Source organism: Glandiceps talaboti, chromosome 22, assembly GCF_964340395.1.
Source record: "Glandiceps talaboti chromosome 22, keGlaTala1.1, whole genome shotgun sequence".
NCBI lineage: Eukaryota > Metazoa > Hemichordata > Enteropneusta > Spengelidae > Glandiceps > Glandiceps talaboti.
This window is the reverse complement of record NC_135570.1, coordinates 8,692,778-8,718,769: the sequence shown is the minus strand read 5'-3', so window position 1 is coordinate 8,718,769 and position 25,992 is coordinate 8,692,778. Positions and strand designations below refer to the sequence as shown.

The 25,992-nt window shown below is 35.4% G+C and overlaps 1 protein-coding gene across 1 annotated transcript; it reads right to left on the bottom strand.

Annotated features, from left to right (window-relative positions):
• On the bottom strand, window positions 1-24,781 carry LOC144452497 (RYamide receptor-like). The gene is made up of 5 exons (XM_078143596.1): window positions 24,488-24,781; window positions 12,063-12,467; window positions 10,129-10,329; window positions 514-713; window positions 1-79 (listed from the first exon to the last, which is right to left on the bottom strand). Exons 1-5 carry the CDS (start codon window positions 24,779-24,781, stop codon window positions 1-3), a joined length of 1,179 nt encoding a protein of 392 aa, XP_077999722.1.
• Between the last annotated feature and the right edge of the window lie 1,211 nt (window positions 24,782-25,992).

Below are 25,992 nucleotides of genomic sequence, written 5' to 3'. Positions count from 1 at the left end.
CTAGTTAAAATATACATCTGGACGTGGTTTCCCAAAAACAATACGTCTTTGTCTTTCGCCAAGATCAGCAACATTGGATCTGCAACAAAAAATCACGAAATACGGGATACTATGAATAAACAATGGACCACATTTTTAAACAAAGCAAAATCGAAAATAAAGCAAAGTGGACCCCGTTTTAGACTCTCCAGCTTGAAAAAACATCCCATTTTAGATCAGAGGGTTAGAAAACACACCCCAAATTGCGGCACATATACGTATACTCAAATAAGGGGAATAGCCTAGCGGGGGGGGGGGTCGACTACAACTACACATAAAGAAACTCCCACTGTTAGGAGTTATTTCGGTCAAAGTAAAATGTCTTAAACTATAACATGATCAAACTAAATTTGAAATGAGTCTTTGAATAACAACTAAGTAAAATGTGGTCTGCCCAACTATGATAAATGTATATATTAGTTAGTGCTCACAATGATAGGAATATTTCTTTTGACTGAGTTACTGGTAGCTTACATTCCAGGATTGTCTGCCTCTCGTTGAGGTGGCTGTGATCCTGTACGTACAGCTAGTGACCGCAGAGAAAATGAGCTTGAACTGGCTCGACTTCGGGGAACGTTCGTTGATGTTGTTCGCATGCTCGATGCGAAAGTCCGTGGAATTGATAATCCTCTTCTTTGGAAGGAACACACGCTTATGAACCGTTTCAGGTCAGCCTATTAGAATGAAAATATTCAGGTGGTTACTTCTGTCCATATTCTGTTCATTTTATTAATGTTAGGTAATTGGACATAGTTATTTAATTTCAATAGGGTTTTCTTGCATTCTCACTAGCATACATACACATACATACATACATACATACATACATACATACATACATACATACATACATACATACATACATACACACACACAGAGACAGACAGACAGACACACACACAGACACACACACACACACACACACACACACACACACACACACGCACGCACGCTCGCGCGCGCGCGCGAGTGTGCCTGTGTTATATGAATGTAGAAGATATGTTGAAAAGTTGTGCACTATTTGAAAGGTTTTGCGTCGTTGAATCTAATCAGCACTCCACAGTAAACTTCAAACATGATCTTCTAAGGGAGATATTTCCAAATGCACTAGATATGATTTTCCTTCAGTGAGCATGAACTGAGTTCGATGTCACACATGAGAAAATGTCAAAGCAAATAGTAGTTGTCGTATTAATATCCGGACACTGTTGTGTGAGGAAAGATAGCATCTATTCATTGGCCTTGTTTTTTTTATACTAACAGCCTAGAGTGCTGACTTATCAAAACCATGCCCTATGATACCAAATAGTGACGAAGGTCACAAACAAAGTAAATAGTACGTAGTGTATGAATCCGGCTTAAATATCAACGGTTTTAAGAATATTGATCCTTGGACAATCACAGGAGACGTGAGTGCCATATTTTACATTTGGCAGTATTAATGATAGCTTGCCTTTTTCCGAAATAACTAAAATTGCAGTCATGAAATAATATCATACACAAAACTGTTTCGATAGCCAAAACTCAATCATTTGCTTTTTTTCTTAGCGGTAACTTTGGATACAGAACAAATATGTAAGACCTTTCGAATAAATCTTAAAATGCAACGTTGCTTGTGGCACATTTTTTTGCATCTTGAAATGATAATATAATCACTATATCTAAGATTTTGGCACGCATGTATGAATTGTCAGCGTTGTCAACTGTGATGCAAGATACTTTGTTATAGGCATTTGTCCAGAGGTACAGTATTATATTTACAACGCTAGGCACTAATTTCATGCCCTAAACCTACCAACTGTGATATTTGAGAAATGAGTGTACCCGTGATACAATGTTTCTGAAGTAATTCAAACATCGTGCATGGGTAACTACTGTTTCTTCTTTGCGGAAATTGCTCCTGATAAACGAGGTGTAAACGAGCATTGATTCTTTGTGAGACGCATGTAGGTGTCGTTAACGAGCAGGACAATTTTGTGTTGTACTGACCTTTATACCATACCTAGAACTACTAAAGTGGAAATGACGGTACGTGCTTATGAAAAGAATAACATTACGTTATGACGCTGGATATCAGTGCTGTTTCTAGAAAAGTTTTTATCTGTCTTTTGAGAAATTCAATGGGGATGCAGCTACATTTACGTGTTCTTTGAAATATTAGGAATACTTTCAGTCTCATGTGACAAACTGAAAATCTACAAGCTAAGATAAGCATAGGTCCTTGTTTAGCTCGCTTTTTGGGAATACTATTCTCTAAGGTCTCCAAGTCCTGTTTTCATTTATTGCCATAGGCTAACAATACTGCTCAGGACAATATAAAAAGGTATTTATCGTCATTTAGATGTTGGTATAATTACAGTACATTTACTATTATAATATCAACACTTTGGCATTACCGTACAATCGTAAAATGTTATGCAAATGTTACTGACATTTAAACAACGGATTTGAAAAATGAAAATAGAGTATTATCAAATTACTTGAAATGTCACCTGGTATATCTGCGATTATATGGATATCCGCATGTTGATGCAAATCAAGCCTACCACCAGATGAAATAGATGATTCCTAAAATGTCACTTGATGTAATTTGAATTCCAAATGTAAGTTATTGTTTCCTTTGTCATAACAATTGACATTGACATTATACTGAAATTTGGTTTTATTTTAAGTATTTTTCACTTATAGCTAAAATCATGTAGGCTTGGTGTTTCACTCATGGAACATTACGTTTTGTGACACAAATATAGACATATTATATGTTTATGTCACATTTATTTCGTACTCAAAGGCCATCGGCCCAAAATACAAGATTTAAATGTTTTCAAACAAAAAGGACAATTCAGAACCATAATTTATGAATAAATACACAAGCAAATGAGAGAAAATATAATAAACATTACAAATCATCATTTAGTTTCTTTCTCAAAGTCATAGCGTGAAAAACAAAGGCTGCCAAACGCTGGATGTGATCCACATTTGTACTTGAAAGTAGGTCAATGAAATTTACATCTGAAGGTGTATCCAAAAATTGCGCAGGAATGCATTTTGTCCTTATGTTGGAAAAGAAAGGACAAACTAGCAGAAAGTGGTACTCATCTTCAACCTGATTTACATCACACAAAAGACATATTCTCTGATTTCTCTCAATACTATGAATTCTATCTGATTCTATGCGTAAGTAGTGGGCCGAGCAACGAAATCTCGCAAGCATTTGCATGTGAGCAGGGATTCTGACTACATGTAAGTACTTTTCAGGCTTGAGGTAAAATTTGAAAGTGCAATACGTAGACAATTTATCGAGAGAACAAATGTAGCTGAGCCAATCGGAAAACAAAAATCTTTCAAAATTTTCAGAAAAGGTATGTATAAACTCATTAATATTATTTACAGTTTGCAGATCCCACACGTTACTCATACCAGCCATTATCAATAGGTTTTTGACATTGAACACCCATGTTCTTCTAGATCTGACACCAGATTTCTCTATATTCAAAAGCATGTCGTAACACTTCCTTGGATACCTAGTCGTGGGCATATTTATAACTTTGGCCCAGTACTTGATACAGCGTTTCGCCGTATAAAAGAAAATCGGCTTGCGCCCACATTCACCCAAGACAGCCACGTTAGGAGCTTTCTCCGAAACACCTAAAAACGATCGGCAAGCCAAATACTGGACCCGTTCAAGACATTCGTGTTTCTCAAAACCCCACACTTCAGACCCATAGGTAAGGATAGGTAGTATCATGGTGTCAAACACTTTGAAATAAACATCAAACGCAAACATCCCTGTCACTTGAGTCGCTCTTCGAATAGAGAAAAAGGCTTTTCTGGCCTGCTGAGCAAGAGTTTTTGCTGCAGTAGACCAGATTAGCCTGCATGAGAAAATAATACCTAAATATTTATAATAGGACACAACTTCTAATGGTTTCCCATCAAAAAGCCACTTCTCGGATTTTGCAAGACGCCCTCCTGCTTTAAAAACTACCACTTTTGTTTTATCTAAGTTAACAGTCAATCTCCAAGTGTTACAGTAAGAATTCAAAATATTTAAAAGACCTTGCAAGCCGATAACAGTGTCGGAGAATATCACGATATCATCTGCAAATAGAAGACAAAAGATCTCAACTAGGTCCGGAAAAAGTTGAATCCCTCTTTTTCCGGACATCTGGAATTTTTTTGAAAGTTCATTAATAAAAAACGAAAACAGAAAAGGGCTTAACATACACCCTTGGCGCACTCCAGATGGGCAGTCAAAGTAATCTGATAAATTATTATTAACACGTACACACGATTTTACATCTTGGTACATAGAATGGAGTATTTTAAACATCTTGCCCTTCACACCGCCCTTCAGAAGTAAATACCATAATCTCTTACGCTCTATTGAATCAAATGCCTTTGAAAAATCTACGAAGGCACAATAAAATTTACCTCGTTTCCGTGTCAGGTATTTCTGGATAACTGACTGAAGAACAAAAATATTGTCAACTGTTGAATAACCAGATCTGAAACCTGCCTGTCCTTCGTCAATTTTACCAAGCGCTTCTGCCCAAAATACAAGACGCTTGTTTAAGATAGAGGTAAAAAGTTTGCTAAAAATACTTAACAATGAAATACCGCGGTAATTATCTGGGGAATCCTTCGGACCCTTTTTATGCAGTGGAATGATAATAGCTTTTGCCCAATCTTTTGGAAAAGTGCCAGATTCAAATAGTCTATTAAACAGAACATTTAGATAGGGAACCAAGAAGTTGTCAGTTGATTTGAAAAATTCACCAAGAATGCTATCGGGTCCGGCAGATTTCCCAGGCTTTAGCTTATTAATGGCTTCAAATATTTCCTCATCTCTAATTTTACTATTTAGAATGTCCCAGTCTAGGTCGGAAGTACAGTCATCTGCAGTTCTCAAAAGATCATTTAGTTCATCAGACATTTCAAAGTCATCACCACGTGATGAAAACTCTGCAAATAAGTTTTCAAAATAATCGAACCAATTTTTTACGCTTATTGTGTTTGCTGTCGGACTCACAAACATTATCTTTTTCAATGTAGACCAAAAACATTTAGAATCTGACATATTAGAAGCAAGACGACTTTTCAAACTATTATAGTAAGCACTTTTTTTGCTGCGAAACCTGTTTTTAAATTCTTGTTTAGCGACCTTATATTCATTTAATAAGTTAACATCACCTGTCTTTCGAAAACGCCTCAACAAACTGTACTTCTTACCCTTTAAATTCTCACAATCTCTGTCAAACCATGGAGGTTGCTTACACTTTACAGAATTTGAAGAAAATCTCTTAACCATACCACACCGGTGGGCAGATGACATAAAACTATTTCTAAGGTTATCAATAAAAATACTTGGAGGTGAATTTGGATCATAAATCATGCTACTAAACTCGTTTGAAGTAAGTTGGGATTCAATATTTTCGGCAAACATTTCTGAGTTTCCACTTAGCCAAACACATTTAGTAGCAGTGCTATGTTTGCTGCTATCTTCGCAACCAAATGACGCATTTCTTCCAAGACTGCAGGTCAGGGGAAAATGATCGGATTCTGTTCTCAAAACTACCGAGAAATTATTCACTTTAGGAAAAAGTGATGACGAAGCTAACATGTAGTCGACAACGCTGGCCCCAGCATTTGCCGTACATGTGAAGTTGCCATGGCCCAAATCGTCACCTGCCCTACCATTCAAGAAATGCAAATTAAAAGTGCAGCATAAAGACAAAAGTGAATGACCAAAATTATTCAACTCTTTGTCTTTGGACACCCTCGGCAAATCAAAGTAATCTTTCTCGTACAAAACAGAATCATCAATAACATGTGTTGTGGCATCGTCCCGAATAAAATCACATTCCTCGCCCGTACGGGCGTTAAAATCTCCACAAAGAAAAACATACACGTCAGGCAACTTAGCTAAAATAACTAAAAGTGCATTTTCTAACAACTCAATGCCGTTACGGGAAGCCAAAGTATTATATGTAGATGAATACTGCGGTGAGACATAAGTCACGCAAAAAAGCAAATCTTTATCTAAACCAAATGCAGATTTGTCAAAGAGTAGAAAAATAGTATCGTGTAAATCCGAACAAATACTGTTAACTTTACTGCATAAATTGTTACGCACAATTGTGCAGATTCCTCCTGGGTATCTACCTCTGTTAGCTTTCCTCTGCCTCACAGAAGTAAAAACCTTAAATCCTGGAAAATTATAATCAAATTGGCTTACATCAGTTGCCCACGTTTCTACAAAAGAAATTATGTCAAATTTTAAAATAAAGTTCGCAAAATCGAAACCAGACAACTTGTATTTAAGTCCTTGAATGTTCCAAGTTAAAATTAATACAGGGCCGCGGCCTGAATGCTATTCGATACTTTCTGAGTCGGGTGTTGTATTAGAGTGCATACGTCTTTGAAGTCGAGTTCTAGGGCGCTGAACCCCGGGTTGTGGTTGCCGATGTGAATGTTGACCATTTACACTAAGACGACGACCTGTTGATTCTGTTGATTGCGTACCAGATGAGGCTGGCCTTTCAGTGACAACAAGTTTACCATTTTTAAAGTAGGCGGACTTGCCTTCACGTTTAACCTGTGCAATAACCTTACGTTGGCGCTTCGTCAGATCGTTCCCGATACCGAGTCCAACTTTTCTGAGATCTTCTCTAGCACCTAACGCTAACAGTTTATCGTCCCAATGGTGAAATTTTACGATCATGGGCCTCGACTTACCGTTCCAGTTGCTCGCAACGCGATGAGCACGTACGATATCTCTATGTTGCCATTCTTTCTTATTGATGTTTTGGTTTAAAATACCTAGTACTTTTTCTCGACAATCGTCAAACGATTCTTTCTGACTTTCTTTGATTCCATACAACAAAACATTATCTCTCCTCGAAAACGATTCAAGTTTATCAGCGTCATCTTCCACTTGTTGAAGCTGGTCACTGACTTCCTCTAATAATAATAATAATAATAATAATAATAATAATAATAATAAACTTTATTTAAACTCGATAGCCTCATAGGTAACAGCCTTTTTTCATGAGGGTCGAGAACAAAAAAGAACAAATTAAAATACAATGGCAGAAAAGGAGACTACATACAAATTGCAAAAAAATGCAATAACGGCACAAAACGTCCAACAGACAAAATACAGACAGCAAGTGACAGAAAAAAATACGACCATACTAAAAATTTACATTGTCATCTATGAAACCCTGAAAGTAATGTTTATGACACGCAATTTTGAAACTTCTAATATTAGTAATAGATCTTATTGCAGCCGGTAGTTGATTGTAGAGTGTAGGCGCTGCTACTCGAAATGATTCCTTAAAAACATTTGTTCTGGCAAATGGGACTAGTAACGAGTGATTTGTAACTGAGCGCAAAGACCGACTAGGTCTATATGGTGAAAGTAATTCACTGATATAAGTGGGATATTGGCCATGTAATGCTTTATAAACTGAAACAACGTTATTAAATTTGTAACGATAGGAGAGTGGATACCAGTTTAGCCTGATTAGCATCTCGGTGGGAGATATGCCGGCATCGCAATTTAAAATAAGCCTCATGGAACGTTTCAGTAGACTATTTAATCGGGTGTTGTCGATCTTGCTGCAGCAGCCCCATACTGCTTGACAGTAATCAAAGTGAGGTAAAATAAAGCTATTATAGTATTGCCGCCGTGCCGATTCTGGAAGGAAGCACTTTATTCGCGCCAAGAGATATAACTTAGATTTAATTTTCTTCACAATATTGTTTACATGTGAAGACCATGACAAATCATTGTTTATGACTATTCCCAACAACTTTTCACTTAGAACATTTTCAATATCATAATCACCCAGTTTCACATTCAAGTCACTACGTGACAAGTGTGTTCGTTTCTGTCTAGTTGTAATTAGCATACATTTTGTCTTGTCAATGTTAGGGCACATTTTGTTTTCAGTACACCAATCACTAATACCACCAAGAGCACCGTTTAACTTGTACTCAATATCTGTCACTGACTGTGCCGACGTATGAATCGTAGAATCGTCAGCAAACATATCGATTTCACAATTCGAAGTACAAAGTGGCAAATCGTTGATATACAAGAGAAACAGAAGCGGTCCTAATATCGATCCTTGGGGTAACCCAACCTCTAGGGGAACGCTATCAGAAATACAACCATTTATAGAAACCCGTTGCTTCCTATTCGCGAGATATGAGTTGAATAAATTCAAGGATGTTTTATTAACACCATAAATATGCAATTTATCAAATAATATTTCATGATTCACAAGGTCAAACGCCTTCCTCAAATCAAGGAAGACTACACCAACCAGATCTTTGTTGTCAATGTGATTACACCAAGAGTCTAATAATGCAGTTAATGCCGTTTGGCAAGAATGAAAAGTACGAAACCCGGACTGTTTATCATGAAGTAGTTCATTGTTGTCTAAATAAGTGATAAGGTGTTGATGGATATGTCGCTCAAACAATTTTGACAGTATTGGAAGAACACTTACTGGACGGTAATTGCTAGGGTCACTTGCAATACCGCCCTTATACAAAGGTGTCACTTTGGCTTCTTTCCATATACTGGGAAAACTACCCGAGCGAATGAACCTATTGAAAATTGCAGTCAAAGATGGAGCAATAATATCAGCAGATATCACGAGAAATTTAGAATGAATCCCATCTAGACCTGAAGTTTTTCTTGGGTCTAACGATCTTAGTTGCTTAGTTGCTTTTCTATAATTTTGACGACATGGCAAATATATCAAGTTCAGCAATGTGCTGGGATTCTCTTAGTTCTTTAACTTCACCCTCCAACTTGTTGATTGAATCTCTTAAAGACCCAAAGTCCGTACTGAGTTTTTCACAGGTGTTAGTTAATTTTTCATGTGCTGACTTCAGTTCGTGAATCTCTTTCCTTGTTTGCTTGCCAGAGTTCTGTATTACCTCGGTGAGATCAGCTCGTAGTGCCTCCATAGCTTTGATAATTTCATCACCTGGTGAAGTAAGTTGGGATTTTATTCAACTCTATACTTACAATAACAGAGACACAATAAACACAGCAGGATCCTTTACCCAATCACATTGAAAACTGGTAAGCATTGCTATTCTTTCACAGTGCAGTAAAACAGGCTTCTAATGAAAACATTACACATGGACTTGATGATTTTAATGGCTGCAATTGTTTATTTTCTAACTGATTATCAACATTTCAACTTTACTACACATACATCCCCACTGTGCACGGCACCTACGTAATTGTTTCTTTTGCATTAGAAGTTTTCTGAGGGTATATATTAAATGTAATGTCACATGAGTGAAACACCAAGCCTACATCATTTTAGATGTATGACTACAAAATTATAAAATTAGCTTATAAGTAAAATTAATATAACATTATGAGCTTTATTAACGAAGAAGAGTATGGTTATATTAATTACATAATATAGGTTTGGTTTGATGTATTATATTAATAAATTTAAGTCACAACAGATATGTTTTTATTTCTCAGACCACTTTGATAGTTTGTTTTCTAATTTGAATGTAGTAATTCATATTTATTGAAGGCAAGATGCAATCGGCCATTTTCGCTTTCAGGTCGAAAGTGTTTGATCTGAAAATTTCACATCGTGTTTCAATTTTCATTTTCATATTTCCTTAGAATTTAGAACAGAGTTTTGATACTCCCTCCAAAGGAAGACATTTCCATGTCTATTCCATGTTTACGTAAACCTAATCAGAAACCTAATCAGTTTTATCATTTACTCAAACAAAGGTGTGTACTAAACTTCGTTTGAATTGGGCCTTTTACACACTCATACATACATACATACATACATACATACATACATACATACATACATACATACATACATACATACATACATACATACATGCATGCATGCATGCATGCATGTAGGCAGGCAGGCAGGCAGGCAGGCAGGCGGGCAGACAGACAGACAGACAGACATCACCGTAGCATAACCTCCCTTACTCAAAGTAACAACGGGTTGTTTGGATCCATGGAGAATCCATTCCATATTGTACACAAACCCAAATAACTACAATAATCCCACTTACCCTAAAGCTGTCGTTTAGGAAACCGTAAACAATGGGGTTTATAAAACTGTTTGCCATCGCCAACCAGTGACAGCAAAAATAGCCGATCACAAAGGCATCCTCGTTAAGTGACTTGCGGAAACTGCCTACAATATTGAGTGTAATTAGAGGAAGCCAGCAAAGACCAAACAGGACTACTATTATCGCCAACATTTTGATAACCTAATGGGGGGAAACACAAGCATGAGGAAAGTTAGAATCAACTAATTAATAATTCCAATTTGCAATGCCTTTAGAGGTCATGTAATGTTTATACAAGGACCCTCCCATAGTGTGACCGCTCCGTAAATATGACATACAGTTATCATTACGTCAAATGCATCATCAGTTTAATATCGTCCCTTTCTCTGTAGTGTAATGCTGTTAATGTGTTACTATAAAACGGAACAGCGCAAAGTAAAATGGACTAACAAATGTAGCTTTTAAAGTAATGTATAATAAAATGTATCATATATGTTTACGAGTGATGAAATGAATGCAAACTATGAATATTTAACTGCACTTAGCAATCTAATACTAGAGACGATAGTATGCTGGTTTGGTAATGAAACTTGCTTACAGCCCACCCTATGATTAACAATCTCGAGTTTGAAACCGTACTTACATTTACATGTAATAAATGACATGACGTGACATGACATGAGAGGACAGGACAGGACAGGACATTTTTAATTCACTGAAAATAGTGCTTTGTCAGATGTTTGTTTTATAATGCAAACAAACCTTGAGACGTTATCGAGCCTTCTCATTTTGTTGATGAACACTTACTGGGCATACAAGGAGGTCATTAAGGGAACGAGCAGAATATACGGCTGGGGGTAAGGAGAAAATATTTTGAGAGAGAGAGAGAGAGAGAGAGAGAGAGAGAGAGAGAGAGAGAGAGAGAGAGAGAGAGAGAGAGAGAGAGAGAGAGAGAGGGGGGGGATATATATATATATATATATATAGAGAGAGAGAGAGAGAGAGAGAGAGAGAGAGAGAGAGAGAGAGAGGGGGGGATATATATATATATATATATATATATATATATATATATATATAGAGAGAGAGAGAGAGACTCGTCTTCTTTCATTTTATGTATATATATATATATATATATATATATATATATATATATATATATATATATATATATATATATATATATATATATATATATACATACAGTCTCATGTCGATTAACCACTTCACAATGACATTTAGGCATAGGAACTTATTCCGTAGGATGGTTTACAATTACACTCGGTAAGCTACTGCTGCCGAGGTTTATTTTGGTTCAAATCATGAGCAAAATATTTCGCTCGTCGCTTCACATCCACATTCTCTTCCGTGCCCCTTCCCCCTCACCTTAAACTCTGCTCGTTTCCTAAGTTGCAGGTCTGACCTCAGAAGTTAGCAGGTGTCCATAATGTTTGTAGGACATGATTATCATAGTATTTTACAGTAACGCATTTTCACATGATTCAATGGTATAACTATAATTTATAGTAGATGTGCTTGCTATGCAGATAGGACTCGGAGGATTACTAGAACTGCGGAAATTGCACCATGTTTATAAACATACTTTGTGCATTAAGCAATACTAGTAGGATTTCTCTAGCTTGGAGTACTATATACGGGTTCGTCTGCTACGCGTTTTGATGTCATCCACTCTAATATTAAAAAGAAAATGGCAAAACCATCTGTTCTGCAATCAATGCTAACAGCATTAGGAAAACTGTAGATTAGGGGTATTCACTTTGTAGAAATTTCAAAATAGATACGACAAAAATATGATTAGATCGTGATTTCCCTCTTATGCCATTAGTACATTTACTTGAGAACAAACACCCTCCTCTGCCTGGGGATGTGGAAAAACAGGAAGCATTTTATTCACATTGATATAGATAACAAACCTTCTTCTTCGAGCGGTAATACGTTATATCTCTGCTTCGATGGGCGTTTCCGGGTATATGCCTTCCCCAGAGCCGTCTTGCAACTTCTAAGTACGTGAAGACAAGCACGCAAAGAGGAATAATATACACGAACGTAAGAATGAAGAATTCGTAAAATATGCCAGATTTCTTCCGGGGCCACCATTCATCGCAGAGCACCACGATGCTTGAACTTGAGATAGGATACTCCTTGGTATATACATACACCAGTTGAACCACTGACATTGACAAGCCAACAATCCATATGACCACAATAGTTATCCTAGAAGAGTACTTCGACATCCGTTTCTTCATCGGATACACCACTGCATAGTATCGGTCGACGCCGATGGCCACAAGTGTATATATGCTCGACGTTACTGAAACCTTAAGCAACAAAATACATTATTTAGCATGTTGTCACGTCAGTGCAGAAATAATGCTATATAAAAAGGTAATTTGCTCTAGGCCCTATAGACAAGAATCTGGATCTCACGTTATAATTACTAAATAAAACATTTCGAAAATATTGCTTTGAAACTATCGATCATAATGGTACCTTTTGTCACCATGAATTTGCAATCTATAAAACGTTATAGCAGGGATCTGATATCATGATCGATAGGTATTCAGCTCCGTCAAGCAACATTACACAGCAATCATTTCTACCGATAAATCATCCAAGATGTAAATATGTAATTGAGATTCCGAAACGCGTGGGTGTAATCTTCGCTTTATATGTATTTAAACGATTATCTTTAGATCTAGTCTTTACACGCTATTAATGGGGATACGTATGGAATATTCGATATGTGTATATGTCATCGTTGAGAATGGCACACAGTGATCACGGATCATTCCACTGAACAATCACAAATTTTCGATATCAACAGACTTTGTTATGTTAAAAGAATGCTCTTAGTTGGTATCGAAATGTCAACTAAAGGTGTTCATTTGTAATTAATACACATACAAGCAAACATTTCTGCACATTTGTGTTTGTTTCTTTGGGTTTTTTTTGTTAGCTCGTGATTTTGTTTCTAACTTTTCTTACTAAAGTAAACCGTGTCGACTGGTTATCATAGATTGTCTCTTTGCTTCTTTTCTTTCTTCATTTCTAAGTGAATGCATTCTAATGTTGTATTTTCCAAGTCAAGTGCAAATGAATTTGTCATGTAGTAAACCACATTTCTAAGTGAAGGAATTCTAAAGTTGTATTTTCTAAATCAAGTTCAAATGAATTTGTCATTTCGGTCAATGGTTAATAGTCGTTTTCATATCCCTATTACCTGAACACACCCAAGTAATTACAGTGTTAATTTGAAATCAGAACAGAGAAGGCGTACCTGTGAACAAATGACCCTGTCAAACGGGAGAAGTGAACATAGAGTTTAAATATATTACATGTGCTGACTGGATATTTATATCCTGGTGTAAATATAAGATGTAAAGATTGACTTATATGTTTCTTTTTGCACGTAAGGGATGTTATGTGTAAACAACCTGTTGAATAAACCTCTAATTACCTGAAATAACAAATAAACAAGAACCATTTAACTATATTATTATGCATGCTGACGTTTCATGGAAGTGACAGATATACAAAATTTGTGTAATGATTTCTTGTCTGTGACCCAGTTTATTTACCAATCTCTTCCTGTACGTACAAACACAAACGTTTATCGCGTTTTTAGATTTTTTGCAATTAAATGAATACAAACATGGACTTGTTATATGTTGTTTTACATTGTATTTTCGAATAGTAGAGTTGTTTTATTTTTATTACAATAAAAATGATAAACACCTATTTTTCATCCATATGGCCACCTTAATTGCTTTTGAACAAGTTAAGGGCAAATACCTCATGCGTCAGCACATTATTGTGAGTATTAAATGTCAGGATAATTTGGTTCCATTTATCTAAGTAGTTAGAGCTGCACAGGTTGAATTTCGTCCGTCTAATTGGAAATGTATAGTACTCGTACGCGTGTCACACTAAGTTAGTTCAGACAATTGATATTTGATAATGTTTGAATTCGTATATTGTCGTGAGCTGAGCAAGTGCAAGGTGGATTATATTCGGACTGCAGAAAACTAATGGAAAACGACGTGGAATGTCGAAATTAGTACAGGTTACCTACAGGTTACCTCTATAAACCGATTAAACATATCTGCAATTATTCATGTTTTCCCTAGTGAGATTACTTTGAAAAAATACCGATGACTTAATTTGCTAATATGAATAGCAACTGGAGGTAAACACACCACTAAAATCCCTTCAATACTTTCTTCACCCGAGGATTAAGTCTTTACAGGGAATTGCAGAGAACATATTTATGCAAAACCATTGAAAAATATTCCCTAAGAGCCTACTTTCAGTTAGTGAAAGGTTAATTAACTGGCCTCTACAAGAACCGTAGAATATTCCCACCCATTTAAACAGTCTGAGACATGACATGAGTTTGAATTTAAAAAAACAACACAGTTGATGTGTAATGTGGCCATTAGAGCACCAATACGATCGGACAGAGGTCCGATTAGTTGTCTATCAGTATGTATGTATGTATGTATGTATGTATGTATGTATGTATGTATGTATGTATGTATGTATGTATGTATGTATGTATGTATGTATGTATGTGTGTGTGTGTGTGTGTGTGTGTGTGTGTGTGTGTGTATGTATGTATGTATGTATGTATGTATGTATGTATGTATGTATGTATGTATGTATGTATGTATGTACGTACGTACGTGAAAAATTGTACTTATTTAGAGAACTTTGCAATGTTAGGGGAGATATGCGCTAAACCAGAAAGCATGCCTGCCTGGTGCTTTAATTGGCTACGGGCAATATGAATGTTATAGGGTCAAAATGACTGTAGTAATTCTGTGTTTGGCTTTAATATGGCATGTACCAACGTTTACTGTCATTACTACAGCATAACTACAACTATTTGTACTTCTGTCCAATTTAACATTTTTGACATAACCCTCATTAGGTGACATGGAATCTAAGTAGACAATTACGTATAGTTTTTTTTTGTACCAGGTATTTACATGGTTCGTCTACTTATCGTGATTCACTTATGATAGGATTGGCAACACATGAGAGAAATACTGTATGGTGTCAAATGTTTTACTTATAAAGACTATACTGTATTTTGGTAATCCTTTGAGATGTCAGAATTCCATTAGGATATCACCTATAATGAGAAAGACGAGACATTCGTTGGTCTAGTTTGAATGTGATCCTGAAAGTACTTTAAACAATGCAACTGTCCACATCTTTTCATTCCGTGTTAAAATTCACCGTTAGTTACAGCCACCGAAAGGTTACACTAAATGTAAAGGGAGACAGGTCACATGGGATGTCATAAATCATTAGTTAATGTCGTTAAGTGTACTGTTATTGATCGCCAACCTAACATAATGTTCAAACGTGACTATGATTAAGATTGAAATTTAACTATTAAACCTTGCGTGTTTGTTAAAAGACGATTGTATTTATTCGTTTGACAGTGACGACTTACCAAGCTTAAAACATCCAGATTATAAAGATGCCAGCGGTTTACGCAGACTTCGGTTTGGAAAATTCCCACACAAATATAACCCGTACGTAACAAGCTGTTCTACCTCTGTCATGAAATTTTGTTAAAGGGACACAGGCTGAGTTTATACGTTAGGGCTATTATTTCTGCTGTGTATTAAAAGGTACTAATAATATTATACTCTCTCAATTTTTGATTGTAATGGTTCGATGACTTAATTTATCACACGTATACTAAAATGACAACAAAACCCCTATTACACAATCAAGTATTCTAACAATACCAGGGTGGCATGCACCGAAGATAACTACATTGTACTAAAACAGTTAAATTTAGTTTGCATGCAAGTACATGTATTTTCAATCGAGTAAAAAGCTTACCAACTCAGCTTGTGCCACTTTGAGAAACGATGCTTGACAATACTCACGTCACAGCGAATTTTGCGAATTTTCCTCAGGTTGTTGTTAACATTAGTATTTTGCACTTCATTTTAAAAGTATAAGAATGGTCCGTTGATAACGTACCCCGAGGCACGACACTCCACTTTGGAAATTCTCATTTGAAGGTGCACAACATGAATACGAACAAGGGTCACGACACTGTTGTTGTATTGCACAGTGTTGTTTTTTTTAAATCGAGCACATTATCTCGTAAATTAAATGAATTGGCTCAGATTTTCGCATTATCTCAAAAGTAGCATTATGTAGTTTGATGAGAATCCAAACGTATTTCCATTCTCTCATGATTAGTGAACTATAATAGTACTGAAGAATTTTTCGCCTGCACAATGATGATGTTTCTTCATCATCGAGCTGCGCTATCTTTTGTCTTGGTTACGTGACTAAAAAACAAACAAGTGAATGAAACTAGTGAACCGAAAAAAATGAATACAAATTGGCGAACACAGTAGATATCACAGTAATATGACCGAACACTGAGCTAAAACGTAAGCAATTCTCCTGACAAAAAATGACTTGTTGTTCCAACATGCGCGTTTTTCCAAACGGTTGAATACAGGGAACCGAAGGCATATATATGCGAAGATTTACATATGAGGTTGACTATTTTTATGTTCAATTAAGGTTTATACTATAGATGTAATGTGCAAATTATTCTCTATGTTTACCTATAATAGCTACTTTATTCACTGAGTGTACACATAAGGCGTTAATGAGCAAACATTCGCCGTCTAGCTTACGATAAAGAGGACCGTTCCTAAGATACCTTAACTTTACTGTGGTGATAGTGGTATATACCGTAACCTTACTATTTGAAGACAGAGACTCACTAAGTATTCATATCGCGTGTTTCTGTTGCTTGAACCATACAGTGACTTCTATTTAGTTGAAGTCATTTTGCATGTACCAAGTCGATAGGAGATTGTAACTTTTATCGTCAGATAACAAAAACTAATGATCGGTAAAAGTCATAGATAACGAGCTTTTAACGACCAAAGTGGTGAAATGCATGATAATACCAATCATCTGCTTAGGATGATATCGATCAAAGTGTAAGATGTCAGGCAGGTAGCTTTACGCAAGGAATGATGTTTTTCAAGATGCTTGGCCAAGATTTCCCCAGTTTTGTATGTTTTGCAAAGTGTGTACACTTTGTTTATTAACTATATGAAATAAGAGATCGTAGTATATTAAAATCAATGACATGTAAAAAAACAAAAACAATGTGAACATGTCTACCTAACCTACCCACCTACTTACAGTATATAATGAACAGTAATGTGTTTTTGGCAGAGACGTTTCGCTCAGGCTTTGCAGAACTGCCTCATTGGACCCAATCCATCATACTACATGTATATTTACATACATACATACATACATACATACATACGTACGTACGTACGTACGTACGTACGTATGTATGTATGTATGTATGTATGTATGTATGTATGTATGTATGTATGTATGTATGTATGTATGTATGTATGATGTGGAACATCTCCGCCTGACCAGACAAAAGAATCGTAACTATCCCGTACATTTGTATCTATGCATTTTATTACCAACGACCATAGTGTATTAGATATGTCTATTTCATGAATTTGTAAGGTTTCTGGTGATGAGAAAGTATTGAGGTTAAAGGAAGAAGAAATCATTTTCCGTCTCGGAACGCTGGAACCCCTTGGAATTAATAGATTATTCTCGTCATTCCCAGTCTAATCAGGTTTTTTAAATTTCAGGCGTGTTCTATTGGGTTCTATTTGGTGCGTGCGAAACGTCGGATTTTACATTTATTTATACGGACTGATTTATAAGTTCCATATGCATTTCTTTTTTCTACATACATACATACACACACACACACACACATACATACATACATACATACATACATACATACATACATACATACATACACACACACATACATACATACATACATACATACATACATACATACATACATACATACATACATACATACATACATACATACATACATACATACTAGATTTGCTAAACCAAAACGGACTGTCAATCATGTTTCTAAAATCTTAACATATAGTTATAACACGTAATTTGTAGCTAGAGGAACTACTAAACGTATTAGAGATAAAAGAAATGCCTTCAGCAAATCGTGATGCAGCTTTTGTTATATCATGCTCTTCAGTTATGTCTTGTGTTGTCTCCAAGTTGAAGTAGTTCCCATAAATATTTCAATTAGCATGTTTTAAAACCATTTATGTAATGCTTTGATATCTTCATGGCCATCACAGGCTTTAGTATTTTGTTCACAAACAAGCCTGTAAAATCTAATTGAATCTTTCAAGTCTTTTCTTGTACATTGTATCGAATATACTTTACTTGCTACTCCTACAACAGCAAGCATGGCATGTTGTTCGTGATTTTAATCATTTGGTTTGGCTGAGACGTTTTCGATTCAGCGCAATATAATCATACAAAGCATTTGATTGAAACCTTTTGTAAATGTCACGCATCCTCCGTATCAAATTCTGTAGATATGTAAGGCAGGGCACTCGATTGTTGAAGGACAATTACATATTGTACTGTTAAAATACCACAGCGATGTAGTCACAAGAACTGAGTAGTTTGAAGTATCATTTCTAAAACAGCACAAATTTGAAGTATTTCTCCTACAAGATTCAAACACAAACCTGTTTATTTCTGTTCACTGTGAGATAAATTGTAACATTTTATATCTGTGCCTGTATTTTGTTTGTGTAATTCGTAACAAAAACGCCCCGCGCCGCCTAGTCTCTTTGGTTTGCTAGTAAATGTAATATCTGTTTGAGTAAGTCTACATAAATGTTCCTCGGATGTGTGAGTATCTGTTGTTTACTTTCTCAAATATGATATCATTCGGAGTTGATTAACCTGGTGAAATCATTAATGTGTGACTTTGTTTTTATGACCGATTTGTATCGGTTCACGGTCCATTTGTGTACTTAATACTTATAATAGGGAACTTGCAAGCCAAACTGAGCATGCTCAGACGCAAAAGACTATGGGATTATCTTAAGGGGGTTATCGTAATACCTGATCTGGAGCTACTGATAAAATTAACCTCTCACAAAGATCAGGATGACTATGAATTGATCATTCCTAGTTATAAACAATGTAACAATATTGTTTACAATGCTAATTTATTAGTATTTATTATCACATTTCCCATGATGCAACATTCAACATGGCGGGTTTGCCAGTTCCCTATCGGTTTATTTACTGAACACAATGTTCTACTTGATTAGTATACATACATGTTAAAGAATTGAAGATATTGACGATCGTTAAAAAAAAACCCAGCATGTATATGTTATTTATATACTTTCCAAAATATGGTAACAATCGATATTTGGTAAGGTGACATACTCATCACATGCATCATTTTTCAGAATAGCAAAGTACTATTATAGACACTTCCATATTATAGAAACGTCCATGTTATAGACATCGTTATATAATAGACACCTCCATATTACATAGTATGGATCCTTCCATATTATAGACACCTCTATATTATAGACACCTCTATGTGATATAGACATCGCCATATAATAGATCCCTATAACATATAATTCCAAAGTAGGCCTTTGAGATCAATGGGCCATTACTGCCGAATGTTGTTTAATTAATGTTAACACACCACTGCCTTCAATGGCGGTCACTTTTGCCCTATACAGAGTTCATGTCACACGTTAGCTATTTTTTTTAATGCATATTTGATATAAAATATCCATGGTCTTAATAATAATTAGTTTATTGATAAAATAGACTCAATTCTGAAATGTGTTCCGTTTAATTACGATTATCTACAATTCCACCAAAATCTAGTGTAGCGTATATATACAAAGTTAGTCGTCGGTATGTCAACCAGCGACCAATGTTCCTTTTAAATCGTCCAAAAATAGTACTGTTGATATAGAACAGAAGCAGAAATTTGTATTGTTTATGCCCTTAAATACGACGTTAGTATTTGAATGCTATGTGTTTACGACAAAATCCATTATGGTCCCAACTGAAGGCAGCGCTACCTTGGAAAGTGGGCTGATTTGGATTTGAAGGAAAGTGTTTCTATGTATGTAATAACGGGATATGTCGTTGGTAAAGTGGTGCTATTATTTTTATATACAGAAGATTTAATGAATCAATTTAATGTAGCTTTGGTAATAAACGCTAGGAGTTATAGCCAATTAAATCAATCACTGGGGACACCGTATATATGAATAAATATAATACAATGTAGCAATTTTCACGACCTTTTCGGATTTTGTCCTTCACTGTGATATTGGATTTAGTCTTTACGGTGCTATTGCTTGTGCGAAATATGTGACATTGTACATAAATTTACGTCGAAAATGCTACTTTCAATCAATTCAAGGAAATTGAAGTAGCTCTTGTGTTTTTTCTCCGCTTTTTCATGTGCCTACTCACAAGTGTTCTATGTTTAACAATGATATTCTATTTTAGATGAATACATTATTTACAGGTACACTTCATAGCAACAAGGCCATAGCATAAATTGTCTTTTCATAAATACGCGAGCCACAAAAAATCAAAAGATAACCGTCACACTTCTCGTGTGCACAAAATGTATTAAAAAGCGACATTCCATGTAGCAAGCAGAAAATAAGGAAGGGAATTCTTTCCAAGCCATGGTCTTGTTATTCCCATCTCATTACGGTAGTCTGAATATCGAACACTTGTGTGAGGATGACAGCCGACATAACATTCCATATCAGTCTCCAATCATAAATAGTATTAAAAGTTACTATAGATTTTAAAACGTTCATAATATATAATTGATTAACACTCACAATGCTTCTTACAGAGCATGTGGGGATAACTTGCTGAAAGTTAACTCATTAATATTCTCCTCGATTAGATCAGAACACCGTGTAATATTCACTTAGTTAGACAGAGAGATTGAAAAACATCTTACTTGGGGAGTAAGCAGTCATTTCAGTAATGATATGCTATGCCTACACAAACAGCACAGTTACCTTAATGATGCCAGAAAGAACAAAAGTCACGATGGGTCACACAAATAGCAGGACGTCATGTATGAGTGCATGGAAAACTTGTTGGAAACAGAGTCTCCGAAAGGTGTGCAGTGAATGTATATTAAAAGTAATCGAAACGACGCAGTGCTTTATTCCGTTCGTGATATGACTACATTGTAGTATAATTAAATGCACACGAGCTTTCATTTCATATATATATATATATATATATATATATATATATATATATATATATATATATATATATATATATATATATATATATATATATATATATATACATTATGTATATATATATAATATTATATATTATATATATATATAATTCAATTAGTCATGTATATGGAAAAAAAGTTTTAACTGAACAAAACTGATGTTTTCCTATAGGTTCCTATATAGTCATTGCTGAAATTCACAGTGTAATAAATCTGTCTTGCTTTTCATTTCAGCTGTTGATGAGACAACGTTTACGGATTCACTTCACTTCAACCCAACATGACATAACTTGTTCAATATATATAAATAATCATCTCAGTCAAGTTTATGTTTGTACTGTTTAATCTGTGCATGGAGAAAAAAATGTGGCTGCACTAGCTGCAACTGAACATATTTTTTAAAAATGTTTTGTTAGATACAATACCTTAAAGCTTCCTCATAATACCATATACCACGAACAGTATTGAATCACGTATGGGTGAACATATTTTTTGTAGTTGTATACATGATAAATCAAATCGAAATGATCTTTGGGTCCGTAGCCAAAAATCAGGGGCTCTCAACGGTGACCACGATTTAAACCTGTTATTACAATACTGATGGATATGACAGACCACATCTACAATGTCTGATTATTGGTATTTTAACACTGTTCAGTGAATAAATTGTGACAGTCTGATTGAAAAATGATTCCAGTGTTACAAACTAGTGCAGTTTAAACATAGTGACAAATTTAGAACCAAGTTTTCGCTCAAGATTTAAACTTTTCACTACACCACCTACAAATAATATTAACCACTGGTGAACATATTGTACAACAATGTCTTTATATAAGTAACTGACCAGTTTTTAGTGAATATATATTTGGTTACTTGATGGAAAAATATCCCAGTTGCAGCTACTGCAGCTTTAAATGAAATACTTGTTTTTCTAAATCAAAATAATTTCTTTATGAATATCAGAATAGTACCATTTCTGTGTAAACGTAATGAAGTTTAAGACACACCAGAACCATCCTTTGGTTAAGGGACTAACGAAGAAAGCTATCTATCTACCTTTAACTGGATATGATATCCTGAAGGTCTATAGGGTGATTTCTCTTCATGATACAGTGCGCGCATACATGTCTTAGGGACTTACATTGAACAGGAAATACTGTGTTTAATGATGACTACCATAACGGAACCATCGCTAACTGCATTCATGCACTATTTATCCATATGTTTAAAGAAAATAATAGTTTGAGCTGAGTTTATGTGTATTTATAGGTTATTTTGCAGTTTGTCAGGTTATTTTTTAATTAAAAAAGCTAACTTCCTAATGAGGAATGGTGTAAATCTCTCTCACACATAAAGTCTCTCGGCGTGTTACCAGTCAACCATATGCCACTTTCACACATTAGTGTTTTGCAAATCTGATTACCGGATAATGCGTGTACTGAAAGTATGCAACATACGTTTTAGCTACGGTATCACGTAAACACAGTATTGTTGTATGTGATTAGTAAGATGACACAGACCGAAATACATCACAATACACTTCAAAATCTATTACCTGTACTTTAATAACACATTCAATACAGAAGAATGCATTATCCTCTTATTCGAAATACGCATACTGCCAACAGCCTACTTCACAAGTACCCTTGCTCTACATGTAAAATCTTGTATAAAGGCATAAAATAGCGGTCCTCGCTGATGTCGATTTCGTCCCATAACATAATTGTATTTCGCGTTCTTACTGGTATCTTATTGTTTTACCTTGGATTCGATGTCACTAATGGTTTTCGTTCAATTAGCTGGACGTTCTCATTGGCATGCACATCAACAGGTCCATATTGGTCTCTAGTATATTTTTTTTTCAAAATGATTGCTCTTTCCGCGTCTTTGTTTTTTTCCGATTGATCTACTTACTCACTTAACCATGAATATCCGCAAGCTGATTAATGTCTCTGAATCTTTGGCTAAAATACTGAAAACTATGCCGTATCACTATACAAGCACGCCACAAAATGTAAATGCATTTTTACAATGGATGATGATGTAACTTAAAGTCATTTTGAAGAAGCAAATCAGAATACTCGTGGAGTTTACTTTATGGAGTACCATTGTTTGAATTGAACCAGACTAAGTGTCGACTTTCTGTTGTTAAAAAAAACAAACCTTGAGCACTTGAGGTAATGAGTTAACGTTTCATATACGCAAATGGTAACGTTGTTAAAAGAATGCAGATGGTATAGAATTGTAAAGCACTTGAGTTCATGTTCAGCTTCTGTTTGTATTTTGCAGACGTATTTGTATCTCGCGAACAGTAACGTTGTTAAAAGAATGCGGCGAGTCATGAATCGCACGAGCTCATGCTTAGCTTCTGTTTGGATTTTGCATACGAATTTATCATTACTATGCATTGAGAGATAGGCATTTTGATAAGTTCTAGAGTAATTGTATAGTGCCCTTCCTATTTTGAGAATTACAGTTGCATTGTTTAGGATGACTAGTCCATTCATTGTAGAATAATAACAGGAGAAAATAAGACACATTTAAAAATGGGCATCATATCAATTGTTATGAATACTTCAGTCACTAATTACTGTTTAACAATTACAAAACTCTCATCTCTATATTGAAATGCGTATGTTGATCATGTATCTCCGAATTTAATGCACAACAATTGACGTCAACACTGCGTAAAAAGGCGGGATAATAAGACTAATAATGGGGATACAAATCTCGAAATTATTCCTCAAAGGAATTTGCTAAACGTTGAGGGATATTCATTACAGCATTAAATGCCATCTGGCAGTCAACCCACGTATAAGCATTGATTATAACACTGATTCATTCAGTCGTTGAGATTCAGCAATAACTAGCTAGTTATCTTTATTACGTTCAGGAACCTTCTATCACTAATGTCAGTATTGAAAAGAGTTGTGAAGTGAATATTCAAGATCAAAATTCTCTGTTCGTAATACTTGACTGCGGGGCTTCCAAATCCTAACTCCTTTGATTTTCCTACGAAATACAGTCATAAAGGTTAAGAGCAATCGACGATTGATTATCTGCGGTCTAAAGTACGAGCGTTTCCTGACACAAGCTCTTTACACAGTAAAAAAATATCTTGAAGAAGTCGTAAAAAGTACCCACCTGCTGCATGAAGACAACAATTTTGCACAACATTCTGGCAAAAATCCAATGGCCCAACATCGCTTGTACATAGGAAAAGGGTATACCAAAAATGGCCATGGTTACATCTGACGCAGCGAGGTTTATTATGAAAGAGTTGAGGTCTGTTCGTGATCTACCACTGCACGATAATACCAGAATGACGGTAACATTTCCAACAATTGCTAGTAATGTTGTCGTGCTGTAAATAACAATCAGAACGGCTTGGCCATCTGGGGAAATTCCTTCAGGTTTGTCGTAGTAGGATGGATACATATATGAATCATTTTCGTAATATATGGATGAATTTCCCTCCATGTAATAATCAAGATAGTCTCCCTCCGATGACTTATTGTCGAGTGTATAAAACTGGCGTACACACTTGATCGTTGTTGTAATAACAGGTACAAGTCTACTCCTTCGTACTGCGTAACAAATACTGTTCGTATGGACTGTCGTAGAGCTTATCGTGACGCATGCACCTCTTTGTACTTTATCACGCATATGTCCTTTTAAAGTCGCGAAGCCTTTCAATATATAATTATGGTGCGTGAAATATATTATACATAGTACCGGGCTCCTCTTATACAGGTTCTCGGACTGGTTTAATATACTTAATCGCTTCGGTTAAGCAATCTTATATATAAATGGTAAATATATGGCCGCTACACAGTGCTTTGATTATTGATATCAAAGCCGTCACTTAAATTTTGATTTAAAAACAAAACGTATTTTAACCCATGGAGGTTTCTTATAAATCATTATGATTTCCATTCCTTAAAAGTCAAAACAAATTCTTACAGCTAAATAATAAACTGAGTAATTCGGTGAACAGTATTAATTGTAGGCATAATTAAAAAGATCACGGTGAACGATTTGGAATCTAAGTAACATTGGTGTAAGCCAAAAGGAAGCTTAAGTGTTGTGAACTTCAAAGAAACCGGTGTGTGTAGGGTAGAATATGAGAATTTACATCATATCAGTATGCAAAGCATAGGCTTGGCTTCAAAATGATGCAGAGTATCTGCGAATAAATGGCGTTTTTATTATTTTTATTTAAAAATGTTCTAGTTTATAAGTATCTTTTTTGTACAAGGTACCTTTCGTGATTGTCTTGCACATACCTTTTCCTTTCAAGGATATATATATTTTACTGTTACAGTAAGAGACAATGAAAAAGAATATAGTATAATTGGCAAAGGGTGACTCCAGGCAAATAAGATGCAACGCTGTAGAACATTAAATGCCAGCTTGTGTAATATCAAAATATACATTTGATAAAAAGCGAAGGCAGCGTAGCGTATAACTAAACATATGACACAAGAAAGTGTACATCAATGACTTGCAAATTGTTGTCTTTCCAATACCTTGAAGCTTATGCACCAGTGGACAATATCAACGCCTAAATGAACTATTATACGACATGTAACATCACAAGTTCAAACGTAAATTAACGGAATCCGGCATCCAAAAGTAGGTATTTTATA

Excerpts from the sequence above, each read along its gene's own strand:
- LOC144452497 (XM_078143596.1), bottom strand. The coding sequence starts at position 24,781 with ATGTATCCATCCTACTACGACAAACCTGAAGGAATTTCCCCAGATGGC. Across the intron at positions 12,468-24,487 it reads TTGTTGTCTTCATGCAGCAG|GTTTCAGTAACGTCGAGCAT; the intron begins GTGGGTACTTTT and ends TTGTTGCTTAAG. Across the intron at positions 10,330-12,062 it reads ATTACCGCTCGAAGAAGAAG|GTTATCAAAATGTTGGCGAT; the intron begins GTTTGTTATCTA and ends TCCCCCCATTAG.